Source organism: Pogonomyrmex barbatus, unplaced genomic scaffold (genome assembly GCF_055798465.1).
Source record: "Pogonomyrmex barbatus isolate J1 unplaced genomic scaffold, ASM5579846v1 scaffold8, whole genome shotgun sequence".
In the NCBI taxonomy this organism is placed as follows: Eukaryota; Metazoa; Arthropoda; class Insecta; order Hymenoptera; family Formicidae; genus Pogonomyrmex; species Pogonomyrmex barbatus.
The window spans coordinates 310,399-323,385 of NW_028297182.1; the positions used below are offsets into that span (position 1 = coordinate 310,399).

General features: G+C 32.9%; 2 protein-coding genes across 3 annotated transcripts in view; both read left to right on the forward strand.

Annotated features, from left to right (window-relative positions):
• The window catches only part of LOC105426236 (uncharacterized), a 99,511-nt gene extending 97,056 nt beyond the window's left edge, over positions 1–2,455 (forward strand). The window contains exon 5 of the mRNA XM_089084215.1: positions 1,653–2,455. Within this exon, the coding sequence (XP_088940341.1) occupies positions 1,653–1,670 (18 nt within the window). The 3' untranslated portion in view covers positions 1,671–2,455. The remainder of the gene's footprint in view (positions 1–1,652) is intronic.
• The window catches only part of LOC105422954 (uncharacterized), a 292,571-nt gene that overhangs the window by 28,054 nt on the left and 251,530 nt on the right, over positions 1–12,987 (forward strand). For both annotated transcript variants that reach the window (XM_089084187.1, XM_089084189.1), the window contains exon 2: positions 8,253–12,593. In XM_089084187.1, coding sequence (XP_088940313.1) covers positions 9,396–12,593 — 3,198 coding nt within the window. In that variant the 5' untranslated portion in view covers positions 8,253–9,395. The remainder of the gene's footprint in view (positions 1–8,252; positions 12,594–12,987) is intronic.

The window sequence follows — 12,987 nt, forward strand, 5'->3', positions numbered from 1 at the left end:
CGCGTGCTCGGAACCAACGATATTGGTACAATAGCATTCAAATTTAAACATTGATTAAATCGGTCCGTGCAAATAAAGGGAATATATATGTCTGGGATATAGTGGAAATCGCATCGGTTATCTATCTCTGTCCAGGATAATGTGTCTTGATGTAACTCGAGGTCATACGTGCTATATTTTTATTACTGCCTAATGTAATTATACGCATTACAATTTAATAAAAAAGAGTGCTTGTATTAATGCCAATTTATTATTAAACATAAACGCAATTTAGAATTTGATAGTTTTGGTGTGTGTGAAGTTGGCGTCTCATTTCGCGGAAACTCACAAATTATTGAGAGTTCTGACTTCCTTTCGAATAATTCTAGAATTCTAGAGTTCCTGATAAATTAAACAAATAATTCTGCTCATTAAAGCAAAAAAATTATTTATTTATTTATTTATTTATTTAAAAAATGTATGGCCGTTATTTATTTATTTAAAAAATGTATGTTATTACAATTGCCCGGAGCTTTTATTATTTTAGAAAATGTTTCTTTATGTTAAGGACTATATGAAAAGTATAATTTTTAAGCCAGAACTCCGAAATAGCGGCCAGCGTCTCATACCTATGTGTCTAAGTACGTGACGCTCGAGTGACATTTATTTATTTAACAATTGTACGTTATCGCAATTGCCCGGAACTCTTTAGAAAATATTTCTGCATGTTGAGAATTATACGAAAAGTATAATTTTTAAGCCAGAACTCCGAGTTGTTTGTTTGTAGTTTAGCTCGATCTGTTATTACATTAATAATTACTCTGTATTTATGTTTAAATAATTTTTTTTGCTTTAATTTGACAGAAACTCTTTACAGAACTCTTGTAGAACTATCTAAATCTTTCAAAAGCTTGCATCGGCGGACATCGGAACTTATTTATCGGAGAAAGTGAGACGCGGCGTGAACCTGGCGTCTCACTTTGTCCGAACCGATTTTTTCGCTTTAATGAGCAAAACTATTTGTTTAATTTATCAGAAACTCTAGAACTCTAGAACTATTCGAAAGGAAGAACTCTCAGAACTTTCAATAATTTGTGAGTTTCCGCGAAATGAGATGCCAAGTTCACACACACACACACACACACACACACACACACACACACACACACACACACACACACACATAGTTTTGTAATAAAAAAAATATAAATTTTTTGTAATTGTTATCCTGTAGGAAGATAAAAATCTAAGATTATTAATTTGTAAACAATACAAAAATAAAATTGTAGATTGCTGTTTTAATCTGTACATTATTGCTTACTTTATTACTGATTACTACAGTACTACAGTACAGTATTAAAGAATACAAGTTGAAATTATTTATCAATGTTAAATTGTGTAATGTTGTAGATGCTGTGTGATCGATTGATGATTTATGAAATTTACTTAGTTATTTAAACATTATTGATTTTGCAGAAAAATATATATAGAATTAATTCACGATATTCTTTTATATGTATTATCTTTTATATTGTGTAAAAGATTTTAATCTCTTTAAACCGTCGCGAACTATTTTATACTTATCAAACCAGGACCGAGTAAACCAGGATTTAAATATACTTGGCGATTTTGTAGAAACGATGTTGCGAACAATATTGTTTTCTTTTCCGTAGTGTAATTATGCGGCGTAATCCACAACAGGACAACGTACAGAAAGATAAATTAGACAGGCATGCATTTACGTGTGCATATATGTCCGTGACGGAGAAAACTCAGCTAGACGAGAAGGATGGCGGGTTATATTTTATTCGGTGGTCGTCTCACAGAATATACGTCTACTTGAGGCACAGCTCACGTATCTCTGTACCAGCTCGGCGGATTTAAGCCGGTGTTACGACGATTCAGAAACCGTTCTCATTCTTGTTCGTAATTATATTTTGTTCCACCATCGTGAAGAGTTTGTCTATATGAAAGGATTTTCAACACCGGACAGATACGAAGAAAAGGGAATCCTTTCTATTATAAATCTAATTTCTAAGGTCTAACTTTAGATATCATAATTTATAATAATAATTCCAATAAGTTTAGTTCAATGCATTTTTGGTTTCTTTTCTTTATCGGAAAAGTTTTTACTGATATAAAGTTGACAACAGACATATTACTGTCTTTCATTTTGTCGGTATATGTATTTATGTTTTTATTGTATTTATTTATGCGATAATATAAAAATTGTTGTATATTTTAATTATAAAAGTGTAGTTTATACGTTATATATAACTTAAAAAGATAAATTACACGTGTTTTCTTCGTTAAAATAGTAATTATATATGAGTATATATAAAATTTTCTGTCAGAAAGAATACATATATAACTATATATGTAACTATTATATTATATTATATAACTATTATAATAAATATTATATATTTTAGATATATAATTTTTTAGAAAAGAGAAATATGCGTTTCTTCTCTTCTTCCCTCCCCCCCCCCCCTCTCTCTCTCTCTCTCTCTCTCTCTCTCTATGTATTTTGTGTGTGTGTGTGTGTGTGTGTGTGTGCGTGCGCGTGCGTATGTGTGTGTGTGTGTGTGTATATATGTATATATATATATATATATATATATATATCTAAATGTAAAATATGCCACGTGAAGATCGAATGTGATGTCATTTTTTAACTTCATAAACCAATATTGCTACTTTGCTGGTAACTTGATCCTCAATGAAATTCCCCTGTACAATCACTGGATAATTACCTATAGTGACAATAGCCACGTCAACAGATTCTCTCGTGAGCAAGATATCCCGCGATTTGTTGCTGTAATGGATCGATCACTCTCGAATCAGTTTGTCCATCGTGCTGATTGACATTGATTAAAAGTTGTGGAAAATATAAATATCGACTGTCTATGCTATATACGAAATGAAACATCACCGTTTGTTTCGTATTAAGCGACAGCATGTCCATCATCAAGATCGAAACAGCACTTTTGAGTTTCAAAAGTCTTTTCAGCAGCTTTCTCTATTTTCTGTTTCTTATTAATATAAAAAAACGATTGTGATATAAGTTAATTGAATGTATGAAATTAATTCTGATTAAATTCTGATAAATTGTTAAATTATCAGATATATTGATAATTATCTTCGATCAAAAGGTAATAAAAATATGATACTATATTCTAATGAATAAAAAATTTGATTGAAATAAGAAAATTGTTATATGAAATTATTTGATATATATATATATATATATATATTTTTGATATATATATATATATATATATTATTTGATATATATATATATATTTTTTTTTATCAAATATATTTATATGATGAAACGAGCTTCTTATTATGTATTTTCTCTGTAAAAGAAAGAAAGAGAAAGAAAGAAGGAAAAGAAAATAAATATTAAAGAGATAACTGAAGGAAAAAAGAACTTGTTTCACTTATTTAGTAGCATTCAAATCAGCTCGGGCAAATATTCACGCTTCTTTAGCGTGTTTTTTTTATTCACTTTTTGTCGAGTCATACTTTCGTCACGTAACTTGCATTCAAAGTTCTAATTAGCAATCTGCTTTTGCACGTAATCGCGGCACAAATTTTCGTAGTTTTTATCTTAATAATTTTTTCATTATAAATCTTATGGAAGTTTTCTATAAAATAGAAAATTATAAAGACTATCAATTTATTTTAAAAATAAAATTTTGCTTTTAATGTAACATCAACACTGCTTTCACCATCTTACTATTTTTCTTTTTTATACGCTTAGAATAGTAGAAGAGCATTCCTTGCGCAACGAAGGTTTTACAGTCTCCACGCGCTCACTTCATATATTACGGACCTCTGGGAGTGCTTAGCATCGAAACAGTAATTTTTCCAAGTCTTAGAATCCTCTCTAGTGCTCTTGGCAAAATTTTCGCGCCAGTCCAGTAATGTGGATAATTGTTGGCAAAGAATCAAGGATGGACGATATTACATTCATTTGGAAATTTATTCCATTAGTGAAAGAGAGAGAGAGAGAGAGAGAGAGAGAGAGAGAGAGAGAGAGGGAGAGTATATTAAAGATATTCAACAATTTAAAATAATGTTTTTGTTTTCTCTGCATCTATATTTAATGACAAAAATTTATTTCATTTACAAAAAATAATTTGATTAGCATTTTTTTTTTCTTAAACTATAAGAGAGTGAAACTACATGTTGTATCAACAAATAATGTAAAACATGTTATAAAAGTACCATGTTTCAGACATAACACACGACTTGATCATTGAAACCACCATCTTGATTTAACACATATAGAATCGCGTATAATCTATTGTCAGACTATAATTAAACGGTGACAGAAGGTTGGAGAAATAATGCTACCATCCATCCTCCTTAATTTTCACGTAATGACAGTAGAACAAGACAGTTCCAGCGGCGGGGCTTCCGTTCGCCCAGAGGGAGCGAGTTTCCGAGTTTGGAACCAAGTTAACGCAGAAAACTTTTGACGTCTTTGATAAATATGGAAATTAGAAAACCTTGGTTAACTTGGGTTATTTAAAAGAAAAGAAAAATATATACAAAAGATAGTAGAGATCGTGATATGCGATTTTTACCGCCATAAAATTTAAAACAGATATTTCTTGTTTTGCATAAATCTTTATGTTGTGCACGTTGTGTGTTCTTTTATAATTTACACATATTGTATACATATATGTTTGATATTTATACACACGTAATATTTAATATTACTCTTTATCTACTCTTTAATGTTTATTAAAATTAGTTGACTAGTATAACTATAATAAAAGAAATAAAATATGACGTGTGTGTGTGTGTGTGTGTGTGTGTGTGTGTGTGTGTGTGTGTGTGTGTGTGTGTGTGTGTGTGTGTACAGACAAAAATTAATGAAAATGGAAAAAGAAGATATACTCGTACTTTTTCACAAATTTATTTAAATTTCTTATGCATCATTCACATAGTTGCACGAGTTTAAAACCGATATTATTAGTATTATTTTTAATTCATATTGCAACTTGTCGAGACTGTTTTGAAAAACGTTTCCTCTTTAGATTACTCGATGATTTATCACACTCATCGTTTCGCTTCTGAGAGTGAAGCATAATATCTTGCACACGTTCATGTGAGATGATGTACGAATATTATCCCTATCCGCTTCTCTCAATATCTCTTTTTGCAATTAGGTCAAGGAAGGCAAGTAGGAGTCGGCAGACAAATTAATTTTGACTTACTTGAACAAGCGCGCAATGACTCATCCATATAACTAATCCGTCATCTTAATTTTGATATATCTTTTTATAGCTTACACGGAAATTATATAATAGTTTTCATCAGTAATCAAACTACGTCTGCATGAACACTTTTCAGTTTGTATTAAATTGATTCTTTGGTGCTCGATACGATAATTAGTAAAATTTGGTCATCACCCGCCAATCGCATCGTTTCGAGGATTCAATTAATCTGAGCAAAATGAAGCTTGCTGGAAAAGTCGGGATCGCGGTCGGCTTTATATTGGGATACGAACTTTCGTATTTAGGTCAGAAACCTAGACTGATGAAAACTTGAAATTAGTCGAGCAGATGGGAAAATATTCACGATGTATGAATAAATGCCGATGTGAAATGCCGACAATTGACAATTGCCGAATATTGAGAAGAACGAGTTTTTTACCTAAATTTTCTATTTATTGACATTTAATTTCTATTTATTGATTCTATTTATTGAGTTTTCTTTATTTTTTTTATTTCTATTTGTTATTTTTTTAAAGAAATAACATTATGTTTAAGTTGCTGATAATAATTTTTTGTTCTTTTATTAACATTTCAAAACGTATGTAAACATAAAAAAAATAGTTTGAAAATAGATTGAAACATAATTTAACTGACACATATACATATATACAAACATACACAATAGTAGATTTTTTATTTTAGTTTATATATATATATTATAATAAAGAAAACACACACACACACACACACACACACACACACACAAATCTGCAGTACACGTCTTTAAAAAATTAATATTATTTTAATATAAAAAATCATTAAGTTGAATTTATAGATTTACTGAATAATTCGGAAATAGCTTCGAGTAGGTCGATCGTCTGTATTTTCCCGAATGCATCAATCGTCAATCTGATTTGACAATTCGATTTGAACACAAAGTTAGTTTTGGAGTTTGTCCATTAATCTTAGTTGTTCATTTGAATCTGGTAAATGATCTATGCAACATTAACCATTCCTCTGGGATAGAAAATCCGTATTGCAATTTTCGCGCGTACATATTTTCAAATTCGCTTATGTAGAATGTTATGATAACTTTCTTTAATAAATAAACAGCAATGTATAATTTCAATTATTACGAAAAAAAATGACAACTACACAGCATACCAAAGGGTACGCTGCGTATTTGTCGTTTTTTGCGGAACAAGCATGTGAAAAGTTTTTAACTCATACATTTTCGCATGTAAAACGCATATGTAAACCTTATAAAACTTTCATTATATAGGATTCCGCGATTAAAATACAGATTATTTGTTCAACATTTATTTATGAGTTATTTATGAGTTAAATTAGTATCCTATTATGTAGAAAAAAATGTAATAAAATAAATAAAAAATAAGAAATAGGAACTTTATTGAAATATAATAATTAGAATTATGTTATTTATTTTAATAATTATGTTTAACATACAATGCCACACTTTATAAAAAATAAGTGAATAAAATAATAAATCTATAAATAATTTATTAATAAATAATTAAAATAGTAAATCTATGAAATCATTTTCTTTTATATAATTTGAAGTAAAATTATATAAAATGTTATAATTCATATCAACTGTAACAAAAAATGTATTACTATTTTAGTTTGCAAATCAAGGAACTATTATTGTCAATATGAGTTATAAAATCTTATGTAGATATATATATTTTAATCACAACGTGGTTAATACGAATTGCAATTGGTGACAATACATATTGATGTTGTAACTCGAATATATCATAATCGAAAATCTGCGATTGGTATTATGAGCGAATAACTAGCGAAAACGGAATTTCTAAGGTAATTCGAAATCATCTAACACATACTTTCAACATGAGATAAACATTATTCTCAAGCAAATCATCCAACTCACAAAGTATATATTTGTATAGACAAGCTCATTCAAATTCATCAATTCATTTTAAAAATTTTGAATATGTATATATATCACATAATCAAATTTATAATATTTATTACAAATTTATTATTATTACAAATATATAATATGTCATTTGTTACGCAAGATTTGTATCAGATTGTTTATGAAATAAAAAAGTTTTATATAAATATGCATTTGCATAATTAATATTTTTATATTCGATTGAAAAATATATAATATACAATCTATTATTCTTATTAAGATAGTGAATTTCTTTCAAAAATTCTTATCAATATTAATGTCTTAAACGGCAATAAAAAAGTATTATGTTGTTTAAAAATAAAAAGATAGTTAAGTACATTATTCTAATTATTTTCTAATATTTGAATTGAAAATAGAAAGATGCGACATAAAAACAAAATAATCATCTCACTCTTACTCTATTTCACTCATCTTACTCTATTTCTAAAAAATAACTTTAGTGTTAAATTTAAAGCATAAGTTATTTAACATTGTTGATTATTTAATATAAGCTGATGAGGGGAGGGAAATTTTCAGCACTTTACTGTTACTAATATTTTATCGGTTAATTGCAAGCCGATGAGAACTTTTCATCGCCGCCATTTCCTGAGAACTAACTTTCTGGCAGTGAAAGATGGCTATGTTCGTAGAAAATACGATGATTACGAGGCGCTTGGGAAATCGAGAAAACAATTTTCTGCTTTTTTTGAAGCAAAATAAATCATAAAATACAATAACTGACATAATTAATTCTTCTATATATCAATTTTTAAGTATAGATTTTTGGTTAAAGCTTCGATTAATGATAAAATATAAATGAAGTAGGAAATCTAAATAAAAGCTCTAATTAATAACTAAACAATGTATTTTTTAATAAATTTATATTCTGAAGAATATAATTTGGAAAATTTGTAATTAATAATGCCGTTAAAAGAAGAAAAATATTACTCTCCTTTTTACGTGATAATTAAAATTAGCAAAAATATAATACATTTTAAAACAGGAAAATTTTGATTATGATATTTATTATCGAGGGCGAAAATTCACGACTGAGATGCATTGAAAGATCTCCGATGCATTTTGAAATTGTATATTTTCAGATAAGTTGGGTTGGATACAAAGTTTGTGCAAAAATATGCGGAAACTGGAAAGACATGCAAACTTTATTATTAGAGACAACGGACACGTTAATGAGACAATGTTCTCGTGAAGTTGATAGGATCGAGTCATTTTCCTTTTCCTCTCCAAGATAACGGCTAACTATGATCGAGGTCGCCAACAAATAAAAATAAAAAGCAAAAAGGTTTCTAGAAAGTTTGTGAGAAAATCAAGATAGTTTAATCAAAAGATGTATAAAGGAATATGGATAAAAAATCAAAATCAGATTACCATCATATATAACGTTTGGAAGAATTTACATTTAACCATAGTGTTTTCAATCAATATCAAGATAATCAAAAATCTACATTTATAAACATATTACAAATATATCGCACAAATATAAAAACGGAAGCTCACATATATGATGTCTTAAACCTCGGGAAAAGGTAAAGGCCGTTACTATTAAAAGAACGAGCTGTTTTAGACTGCCATCTTGAAAAGTACTCTTATAACGAATAAATCGAAGAGAAGAGGATAACTCTTATATGTAACGATATCGTTTAAAGCACCAAAGTGTTTACGAGAGAAAGTGGGTGAAGAAATAAAAAAAAAAAAGAAACACTTTAACACTTTAACAATCACGTTTGTAAAAAGACAAAGCGAGCAAATTTGCAACAAAATATATTAATAGTTTTGACGATTTTTTTTTATTGTCGATTATTTCTTATTGTGCTATTCATTAAATATCATCATATGTAAATAGATGTAGCTTCATAATTATTATTTTATGAGGCAAAATAAATCGGAATATATAACTTTTAAAGAATTGATAACTCTCTCTTCATCTAGTGACAAACGAATAAATTTGTAACTAATATCTTAAGAACCAAAAAAAAAAGAATTCAGAATTTATCTAGAAATATAGAGATTTCTCAGAAGATCAAAAATATCAGAAGCAAAATTAACATTTACATGCCTCAACTTGACCTAGCGTGGATAAAAAAGCTCAGAAAGTATAGTACTAGTGTCCAAGCTATCATTTAAATCTTTTCGACAACGTCACTCGCTAAGTCGTCACGGTGTGCGGATTGGGGCGAATCCTTGGCTACATCGGCGGACGACCGTCGGTGGGGGCCACCAACATGTCGCAATCCGGGTCGGGTGGACTGAGCGAAGCTCAAGAACAAAATCAAGCTGGACAAACAACGGACAGTCAACAAACAACTTGCCAGAACGGTCGCGCTGAACCACTCGCTGATACTACGAGGCAAGACCTTTCTAACGGTTTCGAAAATCGAACGATGGATTATGAGAGATTTACCCAAGAAAGGACACAGCATACTTCAGTTACTGTTCAGGATCAGCAATCGCAATCTCTTTCACAGCATCAACATCAACATCAGCAACAGCAGCCTCAGTTACAACAGCAGCAGCAGCAGCAACAACAACAACAACAACAACAACAACAACAACAACTTGCTCATCCCATCGCTCAGTATCCGCCAGGAAGAAGGCAGTCTGTAGGATTGCCAGAAGACAAACATCCCTCAATGGGTCAATTACCACCCCCGCAATATAATCCAGATAAGAACAACTCCGATAGAGTTCAGCATGTGTCTCAGACCAGTACTCAAACGGTACCGGTACAAGTGCAACCACAATTTGCACCTGATTACGATCAAAATCAATACCCACAGATACGGGGACAATTCGAAGTCAGATCACAAATCTACCCGCAAACACAATATTCCGATAGAGCTGGTTATGTAACAAGAGACGTCACCTATCGAGATCCAAATCTTTACGGTCAAAGTGGTGCTACCAATCCGATATTTACCGGACAAGGTCAATACGTAACGGTTCAACATGGCTCACAAATACCCTCACAATCTGCTAGTCCACAGCCACCTTATTATTCGGGTGTAGTCGTACCACAGCCATCAAATAGTTACGCTCAATTCGGTACTCAGCCGCAATATCCTTATAGTCAGTATCCACAAACGGTAATGAACGCCGTACCGTATAATCCGCACGCCGGTATTTATTCGACTCAGCAATACTCCGGACAACAATCGCCAAATCCGCAGAGATTTTCACAAGAGATTGGTCAATACCAGACACAACCGATAATTCAACCGATCGCGCAGAATGTAACGCATGGGATTGCTATTCAGACGACGGAGCGGCCCTGTCGAGGACCAAAACCGATGGTACCACCTCGTGGCAATTCCAAGATCACTACCCATGATCCTGGACATAGAAAATCCGCCAGCGTCGATGTGCCGGCATTGCAAAAAGCAAAATATGAGGCAAATCCAACTGTTCAACAAGATTCGATTCATCGTAGCGAGGGTGCCATTATTATGACGGGCGCGCCAATCGGTCCAGATGGTTCGGATAGAAGATTTTTAACAACGATTAATCAAAATCCTAGAACGAGGCAGGATGGTTTGTATGTGGATACGAATAGTGATCAGTCAAGCAGAGACAAACTAGTCGATACAATTGCCACCGAGTGTGGTTTGTATGTATCCAGATCAGAACATAGGAAATCTATATCTGTTGATGTGACTACCAGCTTCCAAAGACGTAACGACACAATAACTTTTACGTTTCCTGGTGATGGCAATCAAGAAATTATATCTGGAAGAAAAACTACAACTGTAGTTGACGCGAAGAGAATCGAGACTAATCAGATGTTTCCTGCCGAGCAAAGAAGATTGGATGCAAATCTACGTGTATCGCCAATGGCATTTGACACAAGACAAGAAAATAGAAAAAGCATAGGGACCGATAGAAAACCTGAATGGGGTAATGTGAGTCCGAATCAAAGGAATGTCATCCCTCCAGAGAATAGACGCTCAGATTATTTTGAGGAACATAGAAGATCACCCATGAATTTAGAAAGCAAGAGAATAGAGGATGTAAGAAGATCGCCTATGCCATTTATGCCAATTCGCGAAACATCTGTTGATCGAGCCGGGCAAAAAAGTCCTTCTTTCGTTAACCAAAACTTTGAAAAGACTAGACAGGAACTAGCGATCTGGGCAGAGCAACGTCAACGGCAAGAACACGAAAGGAGCATGATGCAAGGTCCGGTATTTACGACAAGTCCCCGTTCCCGTAATCCGTCGGAGGAGAGAAGAGATATCAGATCGATTCATCCGCCAGATGATCGTAAAGAATCCAGAATGTCTCAGTCGGCATTTCAACCTCTTCCTAATATTAGTCAGAGTACTATAATGGAGCAACGTCGACATTTGAGACACGTTAGTGCCGACCTGACAAAGCACATGGAACTCTCGAGAAAGGATTTCGATGAGCAACCTATTACAGGTTCTGTAGTGAATCTCGGCTCGGTAGTTAGTACTGCTTCGTCTCAGAGAGCTAGTCCGAATCTTTGTCATCAGTATCCAGCTCTCAGTGAAGCAAAGTTGGACACGAAGACTGTATTGACTGTGGTAACTGATTTTGGCGAAACGACTACTACTAGTAAACCAATTGAGCAGATCGATCACATAATCCATAGTCATCGTAAAAGTCAGAATATCTCATCTAATTTACTCACTCATAGCAAAAGCCAGACGGAAAGCTTACAGAATATATTGGATAATCAGAGTGAGAAAACTGATTCTCTTCACACCCAACAACAAATACAGAATCAACAAAGTTTGGACTTAATCTCCGAAAAGCTAAGCCAATTTGAACGTCAGCAAAGCGACCTCCAAGCTAAGTTGCAATGTCTTCAGAACCAGAACCAGATTCTGGACAAAGTGGCACAGTTTCAACATCAACAGAGCGACCTCCAAGCTCGATTGCAAAGTTTGCAGAATCAAAGTCAATTAAACGATAAGACTCATAAGATATCCAGCGATTTTGCGCAACTTCCGTTAACGAGCGATACTCATCAAGCGAGCGCTCTTCCGAATCATCAAGAACAATCATCGGAGAAATCTTGTTCGGCTCATCAATCGGTACATAGCCTTCATCAGACGCTTCTAACTACGTATCCACAGAACACGACACTTCAAGCCTGCCAATCGTCAGTGTGCGAGAAACTGACGTCTCGCGTGCAACACGACATTTCCGATCCGAATTCCATTCAGATACCGAACATGTCGCAAATGCCGTTACCATGCCTTCCGCAATTCGATCGCGCCGACGCGTCGCGTACTTCGTTTTCCCAGTTTCACCGACTTCAGTGCCAGATCGAGAGTCACGAGAGTGCTTCGGGGACAAATGCTGGTCTACCTGCAAGCTCTTTCACTGGTACACTGAAGAAAATTCCGCCGGAGAAACCACCACGGACGTCCTTGATAGTGCAATCACCAGAAGCCGAGGTAACTTTCAGAAAATAGAAATATTTATATCTGTGTTAAAAGTAGTTTTAATTAACTTACGTAGTGTCGTATATAAAAGATATTTTAGACATTATATAAAAATACACAAACATGATGATTTTCATATTCAATTGAAAAAAATAATTATTTGAATCGTCTATATATCGATGTAAAGAATAATCGTTTCTTTTTCAAAGTAAACAGTTCGTTTTAATTTGTTTTTTTTGTATTAGTTATACTACACGACCTTTAGACAGATCGCACGACAAAAGCTTCCTTTATATTATCTGGAATGTTAGAGAATACAAGCTCTGCTTGCGGCTGAGGAGATTGCGGCGAGTTGATGATAGCGGAAATAGAGATTTCCACTTACAGTTTTTGTCATAGCAACCGA